Here is a 24290-nt window from a genome sequence, read left to right on the forward strand (position 1 = left end):
AGGAGAACATGATGTGCGAGGAGGTGGCACGGTGGTATTTAGGATTCGGGGACCGGATTTTGGAATTTGGTATCAGCAGAACATGATATGCGAGGAGGTGGCCCGGTGGAATTTAGGATTCGGGGTTCGATTTTCGGAACTTTGTATCAGGAGAATATGATGTGCGAGGAGGTGGCCCGGTGGAATTTAGGATTCGGGGACCGGATTTTGGAATTTGGTATCAGGAGAATATAATACGTGAGGAGGTGGCACGATGGAATTTCGGAATCAGGGACCGATTTTCGGAACTTTGTATCAGGAGAATATGATGTGCGAGGAGGTGGCACGATGGAATTTTGGATTCGGGGACCGGATTTTGGAATTTGGTATCAGGAGAATATAATACGTGAGGAGGTGGCACAATGGAATTTCGGAATCAGGGTCCGATTTTCGGATCTCTGTATCAGGAGAACATGATGTGCGAGGAGGTGGCACGGTGGTATTTAGGATTCGGGGACCGGATTTTGGAATTTGGTATCAGGAGAACATGATATGCGAGGAGGTGGCACGATGGAATTTAGGATTCAGGGTTCGATTTTCGGAACTTCGTATCAGGAGAACATGATGTGCGAGGAGGTGGCACGGTGGTATTTAGGATTCGGGGACCGGATTTTGGAATTTGGTATCAGGAGAATATAATACGTGAGGAGGTGGCACGATGGAATTTAGGATTCGGGGTTCGATTTTCGGAACTTTGTATCAGGAGAATATGATGTGTGAGGAGGTGGCCCGGTGGAATTTAGGATTCGGGGACCGGATTTTGGAATTTGGTATCAGGAGAATATAATACGTGAGGAGGTGGCACGATGGAATTTAGGATTCGGGGTCCGATTTTAGGAACTTTGTATCAGAAAAATATAATACGTGAGGAGGTGGCACGATGGAATTTCGGAATCAGGGACCGGATTTTGGTATTTGGTATCAGGAGAACATGATGTGCGAGGAGGTGGCACGATGGAATTTAGGATTCAGGGTCCGATTTTAGGAACTTTGTATCAGGAGAACATGATGTGTGAGGAGGTGGCCCGGTGGAATTTAGGATTCGGGGACCGGATTTTGGAATTTGGTATCAGGAGAATATAATACGTGAGGAGGTGGCACGATGGAATTTAGGATTCGGGGTCCGATTTTAGGAACTTTGTATCAGGAGAACATGATGTGCGAGGAGGTGGCACGGTGGTATTTAGGATTCGGGGACCGGATTTTGGAATTTGGTATCAGGAGAACATGATGTGCGAGGAGGTGGCACGATGGAATTTAGGATTCGGGGTTCGATTTTCGGAACTTTGTATCAGGAGAATATGATGTGTGAGGAGGTGGCCCGGTGGAATTTAGGATTCGGGGACCGGATTTTGGAATTTGGTATCAGGAGAATATAATACGTGAGGAGGTGGCACGATGGAATTTAGGATTCGGGGTCCGATTTTAGGAACTTTGTATCAGGAGAACATGATGTGCGAGGAGGTGGCACGATGGAATTTAGGATTCGGGGTTCGATTTTCGGAACTTTGTATCAGGAGAATATGATGTGTGAGGAGGTGGCCCGGTGGAATTTAGGATTCGGGGACCGGATTTTGGAATTTGGTATCAGGAGAATATAATACGTGAGGAGGTGGCACGATGGAATTTAGGATTCGGGGTCCGATTTTAGGAACTTTGTATCAGAAAAATATAATACGTGAGGAGGTGGCACGATGGAATTTCGGAATCAGGGACCGGATTTTGGTATTTGGTATCAGGAGAACATGATGTGCGAGGAGGTGGCACGATGGAATTTAGGATTCAGGGTCCGATTTTAGGAACTTTGTATCAGGAGAACATGATGTGTGAGGAGGTGGCCCGGTGGAATTTAGGATTCGGGGACCGGATTTTGGAATTTGGTATCAGGAGAATATAATACGTGAGGAGGTGGCACGATGGAATTTAGGATTCGGGGTCCGATTTTAGGAACTTTGTATCAGGAGAACATGATGTGCGAGGAGGTGGCACGGTGGTATTTAGGATTCGGGGACCGGATTTTGGAATTTGGTATCAGGAGAATATAATACGTGAGGAGGTGGCACGATGGAATTTAGGATTCGGGGTCCGATTTTAGGAACTTTGTATCAGGAGAACATGATGTGCGAGGAGGTGGCACGATGGAATTTAGGATTCGGGGTTCGATTTTCGGAACTTTGTATCAGGAGAATATGATGTGTGAGGAGGTGGCCCGGTGGAATTTAGGATTCGGGGACCGGATTTTGGAATTTGGTATCAGGAGAATATAATACGTGAGGAGGTGGCACGATGGAATTTCGGAATCAGGGACCGGATTTTGGTATTTGGTATCAGGAGAACATGATGTGCGAGGAGGTGGCACGATGGAATTTAGGATTCGGGGTTCGATTTTCGGAACTTTGTATCAGGAGAATATGATGTGTGAGGAGGTGGCCCGGTGGAATTTAGGATTCGGGGACCGGATTTTGGAATTTGGTATCAGGAGAATATAATACGTGAGGAGGTGGCACGATGGAATTTAGGATTCGGGGTTCGATTTTCGGAACTTTGTATCAGGAGAATATGATGTGTGAGGAGGTGGCCCGGTGGAATTTAGGATTCGGGGACCGGATTTTGGAATTTGGTATCAGGAGAATATAATACGTGAGGAGGTGGCACGATGGAATTTAGGATTCGGGGTCCGATTTTAGGAACTTTGTATCAGGAGAACATGATGTGCGAGGAGGTGGCACGATGGAATTTAGGATTCGGGGTTCGATTTTCGGAACTTTGTATCAGGAGAATATGATGTGTGAGGAGGTGGCCCGGTGGAATTTAGGATTCGGGGACCGGATTTTGGAATTTGGTATCAGGAGAATATAATACGTGAGGAGGTGGCACGATGGAATTTAGGATTCGGGGTCCGATTTTAGGAACTTTGTATCAGGAGAACATGATGTGCGAGGAGGTGGCACGGTGGTATTTAGGATTCGGGGACCGGATTTTGGAATTTGGTATCAGGAGAATATAATACGTGAGGAGGTGGCACGATGGAATTTAGGATTCGGGGTCCGATTTTAGGAACTTTGTATCAGGAGAACATGATGTGCGAGGAGGTGGCACGGTGGTATTTAGGATTCGGGGACCGGATTTTGGAATTTGGTATCAGGAGAATATAATACGTGAGGAGGTGGCACGATGGAATTTAGGATTCGGGGTTCGATTTTCGGAACTTTGTATCAGGAGAATATGATGTGTGAGGAGGTGGCCCGGTGGAATTTAGGATTCGGGGACCGGATTTTGGAATTTGGTATCAGGAGAATATAATACGTGAGGAGGTGGCACGATGGAATTTCAGAATCAGGGACCGGATTTTGGTATTTGGTATCAGGAGAACATGATGTGCGAGGAGGTGGCACGATGGAATTTAGGATTCAGGGTCCGATTTTAGGAACTTTGTATCAGGAGAACATGATGTGCGAGGAGGTGGCACGGTGGTATTTAGGATTCGGGGACCGGATTTTGGAATTTGGTATCAGGAGAACATGATGTGCGAGGAGGTGGCACGATGGAATTTAGGATTCGGGGTTCGATTTTCGGAACTTTGTATCAGGAGAATATGATGTGTGAGGAGGTGGCCCGGTGGAATTTAGGATTCGGGGACCGGATTTTGGAATTTGGTATCAGGAGAATATAATACGTGAGGAGGTGGCACGATGGAATTTCGGAATCAGGGACCGGATTTTGGTATTTGGTATCAGGAGAACATGATGTGCGAGGAGGTGGCACGATGGAATTTAGGATTCGGGGTTCGATTTTCGGAACTTTGTATCAGGAGAATATGATGTGTGAGGAGGTGGCCCGGTGGAATTTAGGATTCGGGGACCGGATTTTGGAATTTGGTATCAGGAGAATATAATACGTGAGGAGGTGGCACGATGGAATTTAGGATTCGGGGTCCGATTTTAGGAACTTTGTATCAGGAGAACATGATGTGCGAGGAGGTGGCACGGTGGTATTTAGGATTCGGGGACCGGATTTTGGAATTTGGTATCAGGAGAACATGATGTGCGAGGAGGTGGCACGATGGAATTTAGGATTCGGGGTTCGATTTTCGGAACTTTGTATCAGGAGAATATGATGTGTGAGGAGGTGGCCCGGTGGAATTTAGGATTCGGGGACCGGATTTTGGAATTTGGTATCAGGAGAATATAATACGTGAGGAGGTGGCACGATGGAATTTAGGATTCGGGGTCCGATTTTAGGAACTTTGTATCAGGAGAACATGATGTGCGAGGAGGTGGCACGGTGGTATTTAGGATTCGGGGACCGGATTTTGGAATTTGGTATCAGGAGAATATAATACGTGAGGAGGTGGCACGATGGAATTTAGGATTCGGGGTCCGATTTTAGGAACTTTGTATCAGGAGAACATGATGTGCGAGGAGGTGGCACGGTGGTATTTAGGATTCGGGGACCGGATTTTGGAATTTGGTATCAGGAGAATATAATACGTGAGGAGGTGGCACGATGGAATTTAGGATTCGGGGTCCGATTTTAGGAACTTTGTATCAGGAGAACATGATGTGCGAGGAGGTGGCACGGTGGTATTTAGGATTCGGGGACCGGATTTTGGAATTTGGTATCAGGAGAATATAATACGTGAGGAGGTGGCACGATGGAATTTAGGATTCGGGGTCCGATTTTAGGAACTTTGTATCAGGAGAACATGATGTGCGAGGAGGTGGCACGGTGGTATTTAGGATTCGGGGACCGGATTTTGGAATTTGGTATCAGGAGAATATAATACGTGAGGAGGTGGCACGATGGAATTTAGGATTCGGGGTCCGATTTTAGGAACTTTGTATCAGGAGAACATGATGTGCGAGGAGGTGGCACGGTGGTATTTAGGATTCGGGGACCGGATTTTGGAATTTGGTATCAGGAGAACATGATATGCGAGGAGGTGGCACGATGGAATTTCGGAATCAGGGACCGATTTTCGGAACTTTGTATCAGGAGAATATGATGTGCGAGGAGGTGGCACGATGGAATTTAGGATTCAGGGTTCGATTTTCGGAACTTTGTATCAGGAGAATATAATACGTGAGGAGGTGGCACGATGGAATTTCGGAATCAGGGACCGGATTTTGGTATTTGGTATCAGGAGAACATGATGTGCGAGGAGGTGGCACGATGGAATTTAGGATTCAGGGTCCGATTTTAGGAACTTTGTATCAGGAGAACATGATGTGCGAGGAGGTGGCACGGTGGTATTTAGGATTCGGGGACCGGATTTTGGAATTTGGTATCAGGAGAATATAATACGTGAGGAGGTGGCACGATGGAATTTAGGATTCGGGGTCCGATTTTAGGAACTTTGTATCAGGAGAACATGATGTGCGAGGAGGTGGCACGGTGGTATTTAGGATTCGGGGACCGGATTTTGGAATTTGGTATCAGGAGAATATAATACGTGAGGAGGTGGCACGATGGAATTTAGGATTCGGGGTCCGATTTTAGGAACTTTGTATCAGGAGAACATGATGTGCGAGGAGGTGGCACGGTGGTATTTAGGATTCGGGGACCGGATTTTGGAATTTGGTATCAGGAGAACATGATATGCGAGGAGGTGGCACGATGGAATTTCGGAATCAGGGACCGATTTTCGGAACTTTGTATCAGGAGAATATGATGTGCGAGGAGGTGGCACGATGGAATTTAGGATTCAGGGTTCGATTTTCGGAACTTTGTATCAGGAGAATATAATACGTGAGGAGGTGGCACGATGGAATTTCGGAATCAGGGACCGGATTTTGGTATTTGGTATCAGGAGAACATGATGTGCGAGGAGGTGGCACGATGGAATTTAGGATTCAGGGTCCGATTTTAGGAACTTTGTATCAGGAGAACATGATGTGCGAGGAGGTGGCACGGTGGTATTTAGGATTCGGGGACCGGATTTTGGAATTTGGTATCAGGAGAACATGATGTGCGAGGAGGTGGCACGATGGAATTTAGGATTCGGGGTTCGATTTTCGGAACTTTGTATCAGGAGAATATGATGTGTGAGGAGGTGGCCCGGTGGAATTTAGGATTCGGGGACCGGATTTTGGAATTTGGTATCAGGAGAATATAATACGTGAGGAGGTGGCACGATGGAATTTCGGAATCAGGGACCGGATTTTGGTATTTGGTATCAGGAGAACATGATGTGCGAGGAGGTGGCACGATGGAATTTAGGATTCGGGGTTCGATTTTCGGAACTTTGTATCAGGAGAATATGATGTGTGAGGAGGTGGCGGGTTGATTTTTCGGATTCAGGTTCTGAGTTTCGGAATTTGGGGATCGGATTGGCGGAATTAATAAGTAAATAAATATGCAAATACATGTTTTTATTCGTTTTTATTGTCATACACTTTTGTACATCATATGACTTAATATAATTTATTAATAGATAGGTACATTCTTAACACTTAATTCTAGGACGGTATTATGATAATAATATGTACATATTAGTATGCGTTGTAGTACAGGATGTTGTAGAAAGCTAATAAAAATCTGTTGAGAGAATGAAGATAACGTAGCAATTAATTTGTTTCGAAAAAGTTGAAGAAAATTGCAAGTTATGGAAGAAAAAGTGATGAATACATAAATCAGACGATTGCTTTCTTGCGCTGTATTAAATGCTGTTCATATTAGGCTATTTTGACTGGTACTTGCCTAATCTGAATGCCCCCTTATGCAGGTTCGACGCAGCACCATCTTGCGGCGATACGCGGACCTTTAATCAGATGCCGTTCATATTAAGCTATTTTGACGGGTACTTGCCTAATCTGAACGCCGCGCTTAGGCGGCTTTGCGCAGCGCCATCTAGCGGCGATACGCGGAACTACAATGGAAACTTCGCTGATGATACATTACCTTTGACGTGTAATCAACTAATTACCGACATAATACGGTCGGTACTTTACACGTGTTTATCATAGTTCAGCAGTTTGTTGTTAGATGGCGCTGCTAATAGCATTCGTGGCGGTTTTTTTAAAAGATTGTTTCCTTTTTTCTTGATGTATTTACATGAGTATCATTTTTAATAATTCCTATACTCTATGGTGATCATCAGAGTCATCTGTTAGTATACTGTTAATTAGATTTTTAATGAAACAATAAAAGAAGATACCAAAAAGAAAAATGCAAAAGAACAAAAATGGCAAAATAATATTCTTTTGCAACAATTTGTTTGTGACATATAATTTCGTGAGAATAATTAATACATCAGAGAAATGTAGTTGGCTCTAACACATTTTTATTTCACTTCTTCGTACACCTATTACAAAAGAAGCAATAACAGTCGGTCGAAAACCTTGTACGCATACAAATGTTCAACATACTCGATACTTACTGACAAAGAACGGAAGAAAAATATATTTCGACTTGTAATCTGTAAGTAATGATCATAGGTACATATATTAATCGCGACTGGATCGCACTACGTAAACACGTGCTTTTAAAACGGCACCCTCAGCAGCACAGTAAGAAAAAATATCCATAGAAAAATATAACTGGCTACGTAAGAAATCGCATAATCAAACGCGTGAGCACGTATTGTAATGTTATTCTTTTTTCAATAACAGCTGTCAGAATTTCATTTTTCATCATCACGGTGAGTAATTGAAAGGGACTTTCGGATACAATGATTATTAGTAAATGTTTGCTTACAAATGATATGCTCAGTGACATTGTGTTTTGTTCACACATCTCGCAGTTACGCGTATACTTGTTTCATTTTGTGGTATAATGTTCTACACATGTAAAGAGTCCTATAAATGAGACACATATAATATAAATGCCTTTGGATATCCCTTTGCTTTGTATTACCTCTGGGTGAGAATTAGAATAAATTTCGATTTACATTTTAACGTGAGCTAAAACAGGTCAAATAATTCATTGTATTATTTTCATTGCGTTAGAATGAGCGTCTGAAAAGTCAAATTACTTATTAAACTAAAATTTTAAGAACGGTATATTCCGAAGAAAACAATGGGTCCATTTTCTGGGTTATTTTGGTCCAAAAGTTTTGTCAAGGGATAATTTATTACTAGAATTATTTCACGAATAATTCCAATAATTTTCGATCTATAACGCAATGAATGTTTATTACAAGGATCATTCTCGTGGAGAATTTAAAAAATTATTATTCACGACAATTATGCAATTTGTTGGTTGTGTAAAGCAGCAATAAAACGTGGGTTAATGTACAATTATATTTAAGAAAATATAAATCTGAAAACCGGTTGTATTTTCGTAAATTGTGAATAATATTTACAAAATGGAATATTTGATTGTTACTCATCTTCCAAGAGCAAAATTTTGTTCGATGTTTTCGAATTTGATTTTATGTTACCTTACACTTTTATGTTTGATACACTTTCATTCAGATTAAAAATCAACGTATATTCACTGCATGTAATTATTTAAATGATATTTTATCTTGAATTACATTTTCATTTAATTCTCGTACTCCCGCTTAATAAACTTTAAAAAATGATTCAGAAAATAAGTTCGAAAATCCTCCCTCAAGTGTTACACACACGACTATAATGTTTGTTAAATGTACCGCTATCATGCCATTGAATATTAACCTCTATGTGCATTAGTACTTTGGTGTGCAATTACGCTATCTTTAAAACTTCATTTGTCCAGATAAAAACCGCTTGATTACCGATATGCTGCCGAACAAACAAACAAATTACATCATCGTTAAAAACAATCGAATGTAAATCGATATTATTTCAAATCAACTTTTGTTACACTGTCTGTCAATTGTTCGGCTTACTGTCTTCGAAACAGCAATACCATCTTTTGTAGATATGTCCCTTTGGTGACTTAAAGCTCTGGAGGAAACGTTATCGACCAAAGCCTCGATAATCACCATGATTATCTGTTATTGGTACACTCAGGTGCAACCGAAGCTCCTTTTGATTGAATGTAAAAGAAATTCACTTCCTTTTATCTGAAGAAAGCTTAAGTTGCACGTGACCGCACGTTAGTGGGTACGGTAGATTTCCTTAGGGAAAATGACAATATTGGGGAAGATCTTATGACTCACTACTCGAGATTTATCACGCGTATTTAGTTTACACGAGATATAACGCTTGGCGACTTGTCTCTATGACAGCGAATCCTCTACATTGCCATTTCGTCCGCAGGAAGTCAAGAATGCTGCCCACTGTACATTCTAATACTTACCATTGGTATCTATTTAATGTTAAATTACACATATATCTTTTGTCGATTAGAGATCAGTAACACATTAATGGTAATTATTACTTGCTTCGTGTTTATCGATATTTTCTAGGGATAATTACTTATTGTTTCCTTGTTAAGAACGACACACTTTTAAAACATCGTTAAATTCAATTTCGGCGAGAGTTATTTGACGCATGATCTTGCATCACTATAAATGAATTCCGTTTTCTCCATTTGTATCCGTACCGTGCAAACGATTGTTGCAGTTTCAAATTCGAGCCTTAGAACTTATGATTCCTCCCTAAAATGTACAATAAGGGATCGATGTATCGTTCGATCGTTTAATTTGTCATATATGTACAATCTATCATTAAATCTGCAAATATCCCTCGCCATGAAAGTATCAATATATGATTAAAGTGTTTTATGATCGTTTTTGCAATGCCGGAATCTTTGCATTGTAAGTTTTACAGCGATTGCTTTAGAGTCTATTTTCATTCATAGACTGTTCTTTATATTCAGCAAAAGATAGATAAAAACACATTTTTGTTTATCCTAAATTCTATGTTTGGCTAATCAGAGGTGAAAGAATGCAGTTGCAGAGAGCAATTTATAAATTGAAGATAATATCATTGATAATAAGATTTTAATAATAGTAATCAGTGAAAAAATACAAATTCACAATCAAGAGACGATGAAGATTTGGAAGAATTTCTTTGACATAGTTGTACACATTTTTGTATTTTAAAATAGGAAAGGTTTGGAAGATATCTTATTATCAACTTAATCAACAAATCAATTCACTTTCTTCAGTGTGTTTATCTACCGCAAAATAGTCTAGCGTTTTATTTTAACTAATAGACTGACAGAGTCTAAGTTCGTTGCATATTCACTGTTTTTATCTCACTCATAGTTTTGTTAGCATTAGCATTATCTTAAACTGTATGCTTATACCGCTTATATGGAATTTACAAGAGAATACTGTTAACAGTGAATCGAGAAAAAATGTAATAGAAAATAGATGCAACAGCAATCATTATAACTGCATCACATTTAAAATACATTTTCAAGTGAGCCATTTTAAAAAGGAACTATCAACAGAAGTTCGACAAGCAGCGACGGTTTTTAAGTATATGTACACATGTTTTGGGATTTGGATAGGATGCAGATGAGATACAAAATCAAATGATTTGAGGAGGAAACTGATAATGATTGTATTAAAGAAAAATACAGGAAATGAAAAACAAAATTTGTAAAAAATATCAGCTGGTCCAAAATTGCACAACACCCGTGAACAGCTAAATCCTTGTAACAGAAGCATTTTTTTTTAAAAAATGCAATAATTAAAACTATATCACTGAATATGCATATATATAATTTTCTTACAAGATTAAAACAGAGATGATAAAATTTATACTCAAGTTTTTAATATTTTAGAATTTGAGAGTTTAGAAATGTTTATATTTAAAAATGGACAAATAACTAAATTACTAAATAATAATTTAATATATATTAAATGAAAATAGATTGTTATATCTTTTGTTACAAGGAAGTTGTATCTGTTCATAATTTTTGCACAATTTTAAGATACCTGATAGGACACATGGTTCATTTAGTTTCCTCGATTAAATGAAAACAAAATATAAAGAATCAAGCATCCGCGACTACGTAAGAATGTAACATGGCATCACAATGATTTCGATAAACTTAAACACGTATGAGATTAATTACCTCGTGCGCAAAGTTAATGATAAAGATAATACACTGCATATATACAATTGTGAATAATAGTCAGCACTCGCGTACATACAAGAAATTCTGAATGCAATCAAACTATGTACAAGGTTAATAATAAAATTCTTAACCTTAGATTAGACGAATCTTACACGTATCAATTATTGAACAGAAATATTTTCTCATGCATACAACCACACGTTCATATACAATGAAATTTTGTGCCGAAAGGAATTGTATCGTCCTATACTTTCTCCTGAATTATTGGCGTAACAATAATGGCTTCGTTAAAAATTCGTACCTAAGACTGATTCTTTTCTTTCTTTTCTTCTGAATTATTTACGGCTGCGATTAACGGAGTGCATCTATGAAACTGTTTCAACGCTTAATTACTTTTGTGATTCATATTGAAAGCTACGTTTACGTATGTATATATTTGGTGCATGTTCAGAAATTGACAACCGTTTTATCGGATCTATGCAATAATGGCAAACTACGCTTTCAAACTATTTGTAATGGTTTTGTCTTTTCTTCTTCTAAAAGTAACGGTATGCTTATAAAATTATAGACCAACATCAATTATCAACTGCTTAGGCCTTTTGAAGATGAATAAATATATACGACCATCTCGATTGCGAATACATTGATAAGCGATTAATATGTACATTGAAATATATTGTTACTCTGTCACAAAATTGCCATCAGAAAATCATTCCTCAAAAAATGGAGAAATTAATCGTTTACAAATACTTCATCGCTTGCCAATATACCCGCAATCTACTCACACATTAACTGCCATAGTAAAAATAGGCAAGCCTGGTACTAACAATTCTCAATAAATATTAAAAATTAATTTTTCAATGTATAGTTTTGATTTGTTATTTTGTATTACATTTAGTTGTATTATTCTTTGCCTTTAATATTAGCGCTAATGACCATGGCAGTTAACGTGTTAAGACAGTTTTCAACATCTTTTAAATCCGATTATCATAGTAACGCCGACAAATGTTGTATACAAGACATTTATAATTAAACGTGAGACCAGAGAACGTTAATAATAGGCGAGATATTCATTCACTCTAATAATATGAGGCACACAGACAGCCGTATCACTATAGCGATATATAATTTATCTTAAGAAATTAAAACTCGATGCACTCTATTAAATTCCGACGTATTCAACGAAGAGTAAGAATCAATAGTACGATTGTTTTCATTTTTCATCCGGATAAAATGAATTTGATCGGATTCTTTTCCTCCCTCCAAATACGGAATGTGTAGTGAAAGAGAAAGTCTCTATCACCTTTATCATTGAAAATTATAAAAAGAACATACATAAACTTCGATAGTAAAAGATATCAGGCTGGATGATCAGAAGTGACAAAATTTCGATTCAATTGTTTCGCTAGGATCGTGGGTTTTACACTTAATTTACCTACATTGTCTAGGTAACCATTCGACTTAAAGCTGAAAGCTTGGATACCGATTAACAAGTTTCCAACAAAAAGTGTTCTCTAGAATCATATACAATAGTATATGTAACAGTTACGCTCAGTCGTGTGCCACGTGTTCGGAAAAGCGCGTCCATTTTGAGCACGCTGATCTGGTGAACTACGATGGCTCTACATTAATCAACGTTATTGGTGTTTTTCCTTGCGAAGCCAACAGACTTTACTCTGTTGACGTTTGAAAAGTTTCTCTACCTACGATAAAGCTATATGATGGACGTTTACATATACCTAAATAAGTTAAAAAATAAAGAAAAAGGAAAAAAGAATGACACCTACTACTTTTTACATGTTGATATAAGGCAAATAAATAAATACTTCTTTTTTTATATAGATATACATATAGAATAGTTAATGTGTTAAGGGGTTTCTCTCCCTTCATGCTATGTGAAGCATCATTACAGCTGCATCTTTTATGTATACGTTGCGTAGGTCCATAGCAAACACGATTTTTTTCCCTTAATAACCTATGGCGAAAAGGACAAAAAAAAGAACCTACAAAAATACATTGAGACACGATTAATCTAACCGAATTATTAAAGTTTTCCTAACGTTTCGATTCAATCGATATTTATACACGCGTTCAATATTTAAACGAAACAGATATACATCAAATTTCAATTTGATTTAAATGTCTGTTTGCAACTTTTTCCGTTTCTTCTCTTCGATACAGAGGAAATATTAAAATTTTCGTAAATTAAAATACAACCTCACAGAGGCTGTTGAAATGGGATAGTCTTTGCTAACCCTTTCACCGCCCTCAGAGTGTTGTATGATATTTCTTTGATTTGCAATTAAACTTCTACCTAAATACCATAAATATAAACGTTCTAATTCACTGGTTCAGCCTTTCGATTTCGAGACGCAGGCAGTGAAAGGGTTAGACATATTCTAGTTTTGAGACTGCGCTTTTTTCCCACCCCGTGGTTTGATGCTTTCTGAAATCTGCCACATTGCCTCCTCACAGAGGAAATCGCTGAAGTTATTAAAGAACGTTATTATACGTTCGTGTTTTTTAAACGAATATGTCCTGTAACATACAAATAATTCATTGTAAACACAGGATAGTATTAAAATGAGTTAAATTGTATTAGGTAGAAATCAGGATGGACTTGATCAAAGAGTGGGATTAATATTAAATCGTACCCTTTTTTGAACCTCTTCATGTTTTCAACGATATTAAATTGTTGCCACCTTTTTGAAAAGTTTATAGTGCCATCTGGTAATAAATCACTGTTTCCAATGTGCACGAATGTAAGATCTTGTAAAACAAGTCCGCTGGAAGCATAAGAAATGTTTATTTATACATTGTTGGTAAAAGAAGTTTCACTTAATTTTAAAATAATTTCATATTCTTACATGTACGGAATACACGGCGGTTGTGTTTCTGCCAGAGCTTGCCTGTAAGCTCTAAAACTGCTAGAACTATCGATAAGAGCACAATATTCTTTCAAGCCTTCTGTAATATGTTTCTGCCATTCGAGCCTTCTAATTGGCGCGCTATCCAATGCAGAAAGCAAGGCTAAATAGCTATTAAAATTATTTATTTTTCTAAGGTGTTTCATTATCTTAATAAATTTAACCACATATTTTTCCCTGTCTTTCGCTTCATTTTCTAATCTATGCTCAAGTATCCTTGATCTGGCCCAGTACGACATTTTGTTGAAGTGTTCCGTGAACCTAGTCAAGTTCGGACTACGTTCTTCGTTCTGTTCTTGGGCCCAGATCAACACTTCCGGTATCTCAATCTTCATAAACAGATCTGCATCTAACAGTGTCATTTGCTCTGCTATTTGTTCGCTCTTGAAATCGAGCAGGGAAGCTTGCTTCGTTGTCACACTGAGCGAAGACAGAATTGGTTGCGTCGCTTGTAACTGCTTCGCTGCGTGTTTCTCTAAAATTTTAACTCTTAAAGCTTTCGCCATAGTGAGATCTCCGCTGCACACTAGTTGCTGCACGAATTCCATTAACGTTTGTAAGAGAATATCATCGAGATCCGACATGCTAAAGGATATTAACAACAATTAATTATTTGAGTCGATTATAAATATCATTGGCTCAAGATTTTATCGACTTACGTTAAATCACTAACTACTCTAACTAATAAGGAAAACGCTTCGCGAGCTGCTCTTTGTTTAACGACGTCCGCGGAACAGGAGAACCGTTGGTGACGCCTATGTAACTTCTGAATTAATTCCAATGGCTGCATGAAGGTTCTATACGTTGTTAAGAATGCTTCTTGATACAGGAAATCTATAAATAAAATTAATAGATCCAAGTCAGTTAAATTAGAGACAGGGACATACAGATATAAGGAAATGTAAAGATTTAGGGATACAGGAGGGTTCCTATGTAAGACACATACATGTCTTGCTTTTACAGTATACATAAATGACACGTTCATTAATTAGTATACACTGACCTGATTCTTTTTCATCTACGAAGCATGAAAGAATGTAAAACGAATTATATTCACTGGTATATGTAGTTTTTATTTAAAGAATTGAATAAAAATGTTTACCGTGTTTATTCGCTTTGGTAGCATGAATTAATAATGCATCCGGATGTCCTCCTCGTATGTCTGGTCCTTCCTCATCAGGTTTCTTGAATACTAAATATTTGCTAATATCCAGTTCATCCAAAATGCTATCATCCTGATCGACATCTCTTAACTCAAGAGTGTTGTCGTCAACAGATAACGACGATAGCGCATTGCTTGCCGGCCTTGAAGGAGGCAATATCGTGTCCAAAGCAGCATTATTCTAAAAGCATTAGATTAATAATTCTCCATAATATTAATACATTATTATTCTTGTAAAATAATTTGATATTATTTTAACATTCTGATAGTGAACATGTTAATATAAATATGTGAAATATTTACCAATTTCACTGGAGTTGAAGGTGTGATTTCTTTTTTATCGTGAACACAAGTTGATTCCTCTATTTTCACTGGAGTGGACGTTACAATTGGGTCCATCGAATGTATGCTTTGCATGCTAATGGTGGGTTTCGGTGAAATTGGCGGTGGTGTAACATTTGATTTAATGGAACGCGATCTCTTTGGTGGCAATGCTGGAGGGAGACTAGAATTATCTGCTACTTCTGTTACCGATGGTGTCATTGTTATGGAGGTACTGAAAGAGAAGATGTTTTCATTTTTTCCGAATGACATATACATAAAATTACAGGAAACGTGTACATTTATGTCACAAGTTACGTACTTTGAACTATCGTGTAATGTGGTCATAGTGTGCGCCATGAAAGAGCATGATTGTGTTGTGGTAAGGGCCATCTCGTGTTGTTGCCATTCTGCTTGCATTGAATTATAAGCTGCTACTGAATGACGTGTCCCAAGACCAGAGATAAAGTCATTGTTACTGTGGGAACAGTTCCCAAACATCTCCATGTACGCCATAACTGAAATAGATACAGTCACAGATTTTCATAATTCTAACAATAGATTAAACGTTTAAGTACTTATTGTAAAATAATATAAAAAATAAATAAAAGAGTATGACTTCATGGGTATATAATACATATGATATGTACAAGCATAAATTCATGTTACAAGAAATTATTAAAGCACAGGAGTGTAAAATATATAAAAAACACTGATGCACAAGCATGTAACTTGATACATGATCAGAAGAGATTCAGTGAGTATGAAAACTTACTGCTGTAAGAATGAAATCTTTTGAACAACATCTTTCAAGATGTAGAAGTAGATTACACCTTTTCAAGATCAAACCCCGTATTAGAAATATCACGATAAAGCGCGAACGATTCCCGTTGATTCTTCACGCATAATCGTGAAAATGAAAACTAAAGCCTCTGACTCTGTCCCAGAGTTAAAGAAGCATAAGTGTTAACTGACTATTAGCAAGAAAAGGTCAAGTTAATTAGTGAAACAATGTCGACGCCCACGCGAGTGGTTCCAAGATTAGTTTCTATAGTTAATGAAATCTAGATCCCATGATGTTAACATAATATCTTATCATACACAATAATTTGTGTTAAATTATAAAGTTCATTTAGAGTGTTTTAAATGAAAATAATTCAACCATTTAATAGTGTTTATGTGTGATAAAAAAATTAGTGTTATCTTCAATTTTATAGATGATTATAAATGTAAGCTGTGAAAAGATGCTAAAGATATGAATTAAAATATCCAAGCTTAATGTGAAATGAAATCGTGTATACTGTGTGTCAAAATGATCTCGATAAAATGAGATTTAAAAGAACGACGAACATGCCGCAAAAAGCTAGGAGCTTGAAATCGTGTATATATTAATAAGGCGTGAAACGAAGGATTTCAACTTAGCGTGAACGTGTTTGCTGAGGGATAGCTGAATTTGTGTGGGCAGGATCCCACTTACCAGAATATGCCACTGATTGGAACACTGGGGGATACAAAATATTGCATCAGTTTTAACCTACTATCGTTCTTAACATTTTCGAATATCTATTTTAAACAAAATCTAAATAATTTTTAGAATATTTCCTTCAATTTTAACCAATTGCATTAATAATTTACCATTATTATTCGACAGTAATAAAGCAGTGAAGAGTAACCGCTTTATTGCTGTTTCCATTGTAAATCAGGGATCAACTTACTATGTCGTTTCTTGAGAGGGAGCGGTGGGGGTTTACTGGCATCTGGACTGTCACCATTGCTGGTATGTAAACTACAGGTTGATAAATGCTCGTTTTCAGGTACATTGTCGTACTGCGATGGCTGACGTTCTTTTCTACGTTTTGATCGTTTTTCTGGCAATGCTGGTGGCACACCGTTCGCATCGGATGCAGAAACTGATTCTATTTCCTGTACAGAGTTGAAACTGTGGTATAACAAATACATAAATGTCTCATAAACACATGCAGTAAATACGTATACATCAAATTTCATTTTCAGTAAGTTTAACAAAAATTTGTGTACATGCTTAAATCATTGGGTAATAAACTAAAAGATAAAATATTAATTTTTTCAACTTTAGGAAATAATTGCAAGCAAATGAAAAATGATTTAAAGTAGATCTAAAAATGTGACACAAGAAATGAAATAAAATCAAACCATGCAACACCCACATTTACCAGTTTTTCCAACATGGATGAATCTCCACTTCCAGATATATTTGTCGTGCTGATAGTACTCTTGGAGCTGGTCATCGTCTTCTGGGTGAAAATAGACCCGTTGCTGTCCGATGACAGTTTCGTCTGCGAAAACGATTGTTGCGAATTGAAAGTTTGGGAATTATAACTAATGCTACTCTGCTGAGACGATCTTTTGGATGTTACGCTGGAAGCAGTGTAACTTTGAGACGAGCTTCGTTGTGAATGCATCGATACAAAACCAGATTCCTGTGTCTGGGTCGATAACCGTTCCATCTTTCCTTCTATACCTGAAAAAGAGTGTCATGTTATTCAGAGAAAAATTTAAAAAATAATTTGACAAAAGATCTTACGCAAAAAGTTTTTTACTATTCCCCAGTTCCAGTTGTTCGACATGATTTTTTACAGGAATAAAATTTAGAGAAAGAATTTCTGATAAATGCACCGACTTCAGTGAAGATCTATACGATACTGTTTATTCACGTAGCCTGAACGTTTCGACGCCTACGCTATCTGCTCCACTAGCATATTTCAGAAATTCTTGCGTAATTTTAGCTCCTACATTTTTCTGTGCGTTGATAAATGTGCAACGTCACCGGTGCCTTTACTCTTTGTCCGAGTGTTTGGCCACGAATACAAAAGACATTTTTCTGTTACCTACCGGTGAATGGATTAAGCATTTCTTGCGGAGTTTGTTGACCCAACAACATTGTGCTCGGTATATTGGTTTCTGAACCGTCCCAGCAACTACAGTTTGAACTACCATTAACCTGCATGCCTGCAAACACAAAACGTATTACTTACTGAACTTTTTTACAACAGTGTTGAACATTGTTAGGTGATGAATTATTTAGTATTTCTTACACCACATTGTTTTAATTTTTTATATAAATGATTATACAATTTTGAAGTGTTTTAAAGTATGATCTGTGTCCTAAGGCTTTTGCAGCAAGACTGATGTAATGATTAAGACGAACACAGTTGAGAACTATTTTGCTGACTAAGCTTTATGGTGCTCTGGTTGACACACATGGAAATGTACTTATAGAGTTCTTTCATCGCCTTCTTGGGAACATATCTGTTTCACTGTCACGAATTGTATTAAATCATCAAAACATGTTTAATGACTTCAACTTTTATTTATAGCTACTTCTTTTATCTTGCTGTCAAACGTCAAACTCTATTTCATTAATAGTATTAAATTTATGAATGATCAAATCTTAATTATATGAATAAAATATGAAATCTGTAACAATACTAGAAACCACTGTATTTTTTGCAATTTAAAAAATTGTTCAAATGCTTAAATTTATAAACCTACTACGTTAACTAATATATATTTAAAACTTAATATTCAATTTGTACCTTTATGAATTAGTTCTCCATTCTCCTGTTTTTGTAGGCAAATAAATAACTCCTAAAAATAACTGTGCGTAGGTGCGGCTAGGCTTTACACATGCATATAAATAACATTTTAACGTTTAATCTAACTCTATATCACCATTCTGTCATACCTGAACCATAAATTTGAAGAGTGGAAATAAAAGAGACTTGTAAGTGCCGCTTCTCAAAACATTCACAAATCAATTTATTCATATAAAAGTCAATGTCAGGAAATCTAGGTAGAAATGTTATTACAATTCATAGTTTTTATGAGCAACAAATTTTGATTTTAGCAATAACACTTTGGTGAACACAAAGTTGTCTTTGGCACTTAAAGTCCTATTTATTGTCACAAAGAATTGTGGAGTGACGAGTATGATCCAGTGTCAATGAAGTGACTCTTGAACTATCCAAAATTACCCTGAATAGTAGCCATCAGGCTGAGATCCATACTGTCGTTCAGAGACTCGTCGTTTGGTCCCATGATTGCCCGTATCTCATCCTCGTCGCGCGAATGATTAAGGGCCGAATCCAAACTGCCAGCCGACGCGCTTAAAAGTGACGACGAATCCTCTGGTGATCGACTACGAAGAGAAACACCGTCAAGACTAGATGCTAAAAGACCCTCGGACTCGTCCAGCAGCTGTTGAGCCCTCGTTCTTCGTTTTGGTGGTAAAGGTGGCGGTGTACCGGACGAGCTATTCTCCTCCGACAGACACACGTTGCTTCTGCAATACACGTCGTTAACGTGAACATCTTTTGATAACGCATTATCGAACGATGCACATGGCACGCCGATGTTTGATAATATGTATATATAAAGGATAAACTACCTCTCAGGGAGTGGTGGTTTTGGGGGTGGACTAGAATCCCTTAAGATCGACTCTGAACTATGCGAACTACGGACCAGACTAGTAGTCGCGGCGGTCTGCTCTAAAATCTGCCTTTCCCTCGGGGTTAACGGGATATCGGGTAAAGAATTTCTTTGTGGCGTCAATTCCGATCCGTAGCCCGACGTTCTGAAACGTGACATTTTCGCTGTTTCATTCATTGATCGTCAGCCTTTTTGTGATTGCTATGACGGCACAAAAAAATATTCATATTTCATAATAGGGCTGCCGTGTGCGGGTTGTTTAGCGTTTGAAGGTGATTAATCATAGGCGTGACGGTTTTATGATGGTGTGTAGTTTATTTTTATGGTATCATTTCAGACCTTTTGATACTCTGTGTACTAGGGTATAACGTTAGACTCTTGGCTGAGGAAGAATAAGAGGGAGAGACGAGGGAGAGATATTGGAACTTTGGGGTTTAGGACCTTAGGAAGTTGGAACTTTAGAGTTTGGAGCGCTGGATCTTGGAGGGTAGGGAATTTTGGTGTATTAAAATTTGGGAGCTTGGAATCTTGCAACTTTGGAATTTGGGACCTTGGAATTTTGGGATTTTGGAATTTGGGACTTTGGAATTTGAGAGCTTGAAATTTGGGATCTTGGAATTTTGGGATATTGGAATTTGGGATTTTGGAATCTAAGAGCTTGGAATCTGAGAGCTTGAAATTTGGGACCTTGGAATTTTGGGATATTGGAATTTGGGACTTTGGAATTTGAGAGCTTGAAATTTGGGACCTTGGAATTTTGGGATATTGGAATTTGGGATTTTGGAATCTGAGAGCTTGGAATTTGGGACTTTGGAATTTGGAACCTTGAAATTTTGGGATACTGGAATTTGGGACCTTGGAATTTGGAAGCTTGGAATTTTGGGATATTAGAATTTGGGACTTTGGAATTTGAGAGCTTGAAATTTGGGACCTTGGAATTTTGGGATATTGGAATTTGGGATTTTGGAATCTGAGAGCTTGGAATTTGGGACTTTGGAATTCGGAACTTTGAAATTTTGGGATACTGGAATTTGGGATTTTGGAATTTGGGACCTTGGAATTTGGAAGTTTGGAATTTGGCACCTTGAAATTTTGAGATATTGGAATTTGCGAGCTTGGAATTTTGGAATACTGGAATTTGAGATTTTGGAATTTGGGACCTTAGAATTTCAAAACTATAGAATTTGGAACGTTGGAATTTCAGAACTAAAATTGAGAAGCTTAGGACCTTGGAACTTCGGATTCTTCGAACATTAGAATTTTAGAACTATACATTTTGGTAGGGTAATTTATTAAAATTAGTACAAGTAAGGATATACACCCGGCGGCCCCGTCAGTTCCATACATAACTTCAGTTGTGAATTATGATACCTATTATTGGTTGTGACAGCAGCAGGTTTCTGTCTATTGGTGATCTTTTCGTTCGCCAGGGCAACCAGATTCTTCACAGCTTCCTCGACTAGTCCTATGATGTGGGTCACGTTCTCGGTGTCCAAAGCAGAGGATTGGTCACCGTGCAACAACACGTCGTCGCAGAGTTTCAACAATTGTGCCAGGGCCTGATATACTTGATTCGTCGCTGACCCCAGTGTGGAGCTTCAATCAAAAATCATATTACAAAGATTACTTCTTTATTTGCAAATTTATTTTTGTGAAAACTGTCAAGTATTATTGTAATATACATTGAAATGAATCAGATGCTTATTACTATTAATATTTACTTATTACTATTTATATTTGTAACTGTACACTATATTAATGTTTAGAAACATTTAGCTGTAACTTTAGTTACGTTACTAGTAAATTTACTAGTTAGTTATAAAATAAAATATAAAATTGAAGGAGTCATAGATTCTAATAAGATGTAATATGTGATTAAATATATTATTAATGTATTAAACAAAACTTTGATGTAAATATGAGAATAAAAGTTAACAAGGTAAATATGCTGTTTCTCAAACCTGTCTTCAATGACCTCAACCTTGACCTTGACCTTCACATGTACATGTATGACATGTATTGTCCGATCATTATACTATGTTTACATACTATATCATAAGTTTGTTTATCTAAACCATGTCTGTGACACTACAATGCATATTTATAACACGGTAATACTATAAAAATAACATCTGAAGTAAATAACTGGTGGACTATACTATCTACGAGATCAAAACAGCGAAAGAATACGGTAACAGAATATCCCAAAGAATACCGTTAGTAATAACTAAAATCAGTGTCTAATGAAGTATATAATCATACACGATCAAGGTCATCGTAAAGACCCTATACCGTTAACACTAGAAAGACTAAAACTTTGATTCATTTTGACTGCTTTGGGGCAATATAGGTATAACACATATACATATATATACCGGAAATGAAAGAGGGGGGAGGTAACTACAATTATTAATAAACGCATTTATATGTTGTACAAAAAGTCACAAAATTCTAAGAAGCTGTGTCATTCTATACACAATTGTTTTTCTAATTGAAATTGAAAAGCAGTCAAAATGACTGCCTTAGGCAATCTAGTGTTAATAATGAGTGAAACTAACGTAAAATGTACCTGTTCTCGTATAGCAGATAGGACTTGAGCACAGTGTGTATGGTGGTGACGGTGTCGAGTACGATGGTGCCGTTACCGGGCAACATCTCGAGCTTCTTCTTCGACACAACGTCCCTGAAGTGGAGCAGTGCCAGCTGCACCTGTCGCACGTGGATGTGCAGGTCACGGAGGGGATTCTTGTCGAGGGTGGTTGCGTCGGTGCAACCGGGTGCGCTTTTGTCCCGTGGTGTTCGTGGCGAGGAGGGCGAAGCAGCCCGTGTAGCTGCCCCGCTACCTCCGCCGCCGCTGCCGCTACCAGGAGAACGCATGTGGGAGAGCTTCTCCAGGAAGTCCTCCTTGAAGGAGCGCGCACGACGCGCTAGTTTCCCGCCGCGCGCCTTCCCGCCGGAACGCTCCTCGACTTCTGGAAATTATCGCAATTAACAGAATTTTACATTTTACGTTAGTTTATAATTAACATTGATACGTCGACTGCCACGTCGCCCATATATGGGTGACATTTAAGTTCCTATGCTGAATATGTGTATTATTAAACATTTGTTCATTTTGCTAACTGAAAATATTTACATTAATTACATGGATTTATCGAAAATAATTATAACAAGGTATTGTGAAAATATTTGGTAAGATTTATTAAATATAAGAACACAATTATGTTCTTCTGTTAATAAATTTTAAATACTTTGGAGATCATGTGTCTACATATGACTTATTACCAACAAAATTTTAAGGAAGACTATTAATACACTACCTAACAAATTTTAGACAGCAAAAAATAATTGTACTGCATGGTAGAACTACAATATAATTGTAAAATTATATCAAATACTCTTTTAAGTCGACATTGAAACAAAAAATTATTTTGGAGACTTGAATGTAAAAATACATTATACACATTTTGCTTTATATTCTATTGTAAGTGATAAAGAAGAATGTATGTTCATAAATCCTCATTTGATGGCGGTAGCAAACAGGTTGAAACAGTATACACAAAAATGGCCATCTTGTACAGGTTTTATAGAATGTTGTAACTTGTCAAGAATAAGCAGGCTGGTTTAACGTGTTAAAGAAAGTTGTAAGTAAAGTGGAGAAAGTTGTAATTAAAGTTAAGTACAGAAAGTTGTAAGAAGTATTTAGTAAAGTTATGATCAAAGTTAAGTATTTTAAACATTTTCAGTAAAATGAGGTGAACAATAGTGACTAATGAGAACATAGTAATAGGCAAATTTATTTTATGACAAGTAGATATATTGATTCAATATCTGCCCGATTTTTCTGCAATCATCATCAATGATATCTGAGTTTTATACTTGCATTTATTGCAGATGACATACAGAAGTATATAAAGAAATGTAATAATAACCTTAAAATATGATGTCAAGGATAACATTCCCAATAACTTATTTTTATGTACATAAAAGTACTTCCAAAGTAATAATTCAATTTCACCGACTTCAATGACCTTGAAGTATGTTGTCAAGGTGCAGCAACTTTTCACTATACAGGGTGTTACCTGTAACTACCCACGGATTTTCTTCCACTTGCAGACACCTTACGAAAAAAGTTTAGAACAATATTTGCAGGGTATGAAGTGCACAATAGATATTAGTAAATCAAATTTTGAAAACAGTTTGTTCTCTCGGCAAAGTCAAGGTCACCTTGGGTTTTTTAAATAGGAACATACATTTTTTTTTATTCATAGCTTTAGAGGACAGAATTCAAAACACATGTTACATGATATTTTTATTAACGTATTACTCGATTTACAGAAGTGGAAATGTAAAGTGAAAGACCGGAATATTACGTGATGGAAGGCGGCATACATTTTGAACATGTAATTAAACAA

General features: G+C 37.5%; 1 protein-coding gene and 1 long non-coding RNA gene across 11 annotated transcripts in view; one reads left to right on the forward strand and one right to left on the reverse strand.

Moving 5' to 3' along the window:
* Positions 1–7301: 7301 nt before the first annotated feature.
* C3G (C3G guanyl-nucleotide exchange factor) overlaps positions 7302–24290 on the reverse strand; it is an 85537-nt gene continuing 68548 nt past the window's right edge. For 4 of the 10 annotated variants that reach the window (XM_076531225.1, XM_012295690.2, XM_012295686.2 and 1 more), the window contains 16 exons: positions 22445–22847; positions 21247–21471; positions 19835–20020; positions 19422–19729; positions 18280–18396; positions 17595–17908; positions 17124–17331; positions 16886–16909; positions 15731–15926; positions 15391–15643; positions 15028–15268; positions 14929–14943; positions 14585–14759; positions 13866–14510; positions 13653–13784; positions 7302–13536 (listed from right to left, as the gene is read on the reverse strand). In XM_076531225.1, the coding sequence (XP_076387340.1) occupies positions 13398–13536; positions 13653–13784; positions 13866–14510; positions 14585–14759; positions 14929–14943; positions 15028–15268; positions 15391–15643; positions 15731–15926; positions 16886–16909; positions 17124–17331; positions 17595–17908; positions 18280–18396; positions 19422–19729; positions 19835–20020; positions 21247–21471; positions 22445–22847 (3581 nt within the window). In that variant the 3' untranslated portion in view covers positions 7302–13397. Of the gene's footprint in view, positions 13537–13652; positions 13785–13865; positions 14511–14584; positions 14760–14928; positions 14944–15027; positions 15269–15390; positions 15644–15730; positions 15936–16885; positions 16910–17123; positions 17332–17594; positions 17909–18279; positions 18397–19421; positions 19730–19834; positions 20021–21246; positions 21472–22444; positions 22848–24290 lie in introns of all 10 variants that reach the window. The other 6 variants (XM_012295687.2, XM_012295691.2, XM_076531226.1 and 3 more) reach the window with 6 other exon arrangements.
* On the forward strand, positions 17282–17593 carry LOC143264363 (uncharacterized). Its single transcript, XR_013038079.1, has 2 exons — positions 17282–17420; positions 17504–17593. It is a non-coding gene; the product is annotated as an uncharacterized LOC143264363 (long non-coding RNA).

Source organism: Megachile rotundata, chromosome 4, assembly GCF_050947335.1.
Source record: "Megachile rotundata isolate GNS110a chromosome 4, iyMegRotu1, whole genome shotgun sequence".
NCBI classification, from domain to species: domain Eukaryota; kingdom Metazoa; phylum Arthropoda; class Insecta; order Hymenoptera; family Megachilidae; genus Megachile; species Megachile rotundata.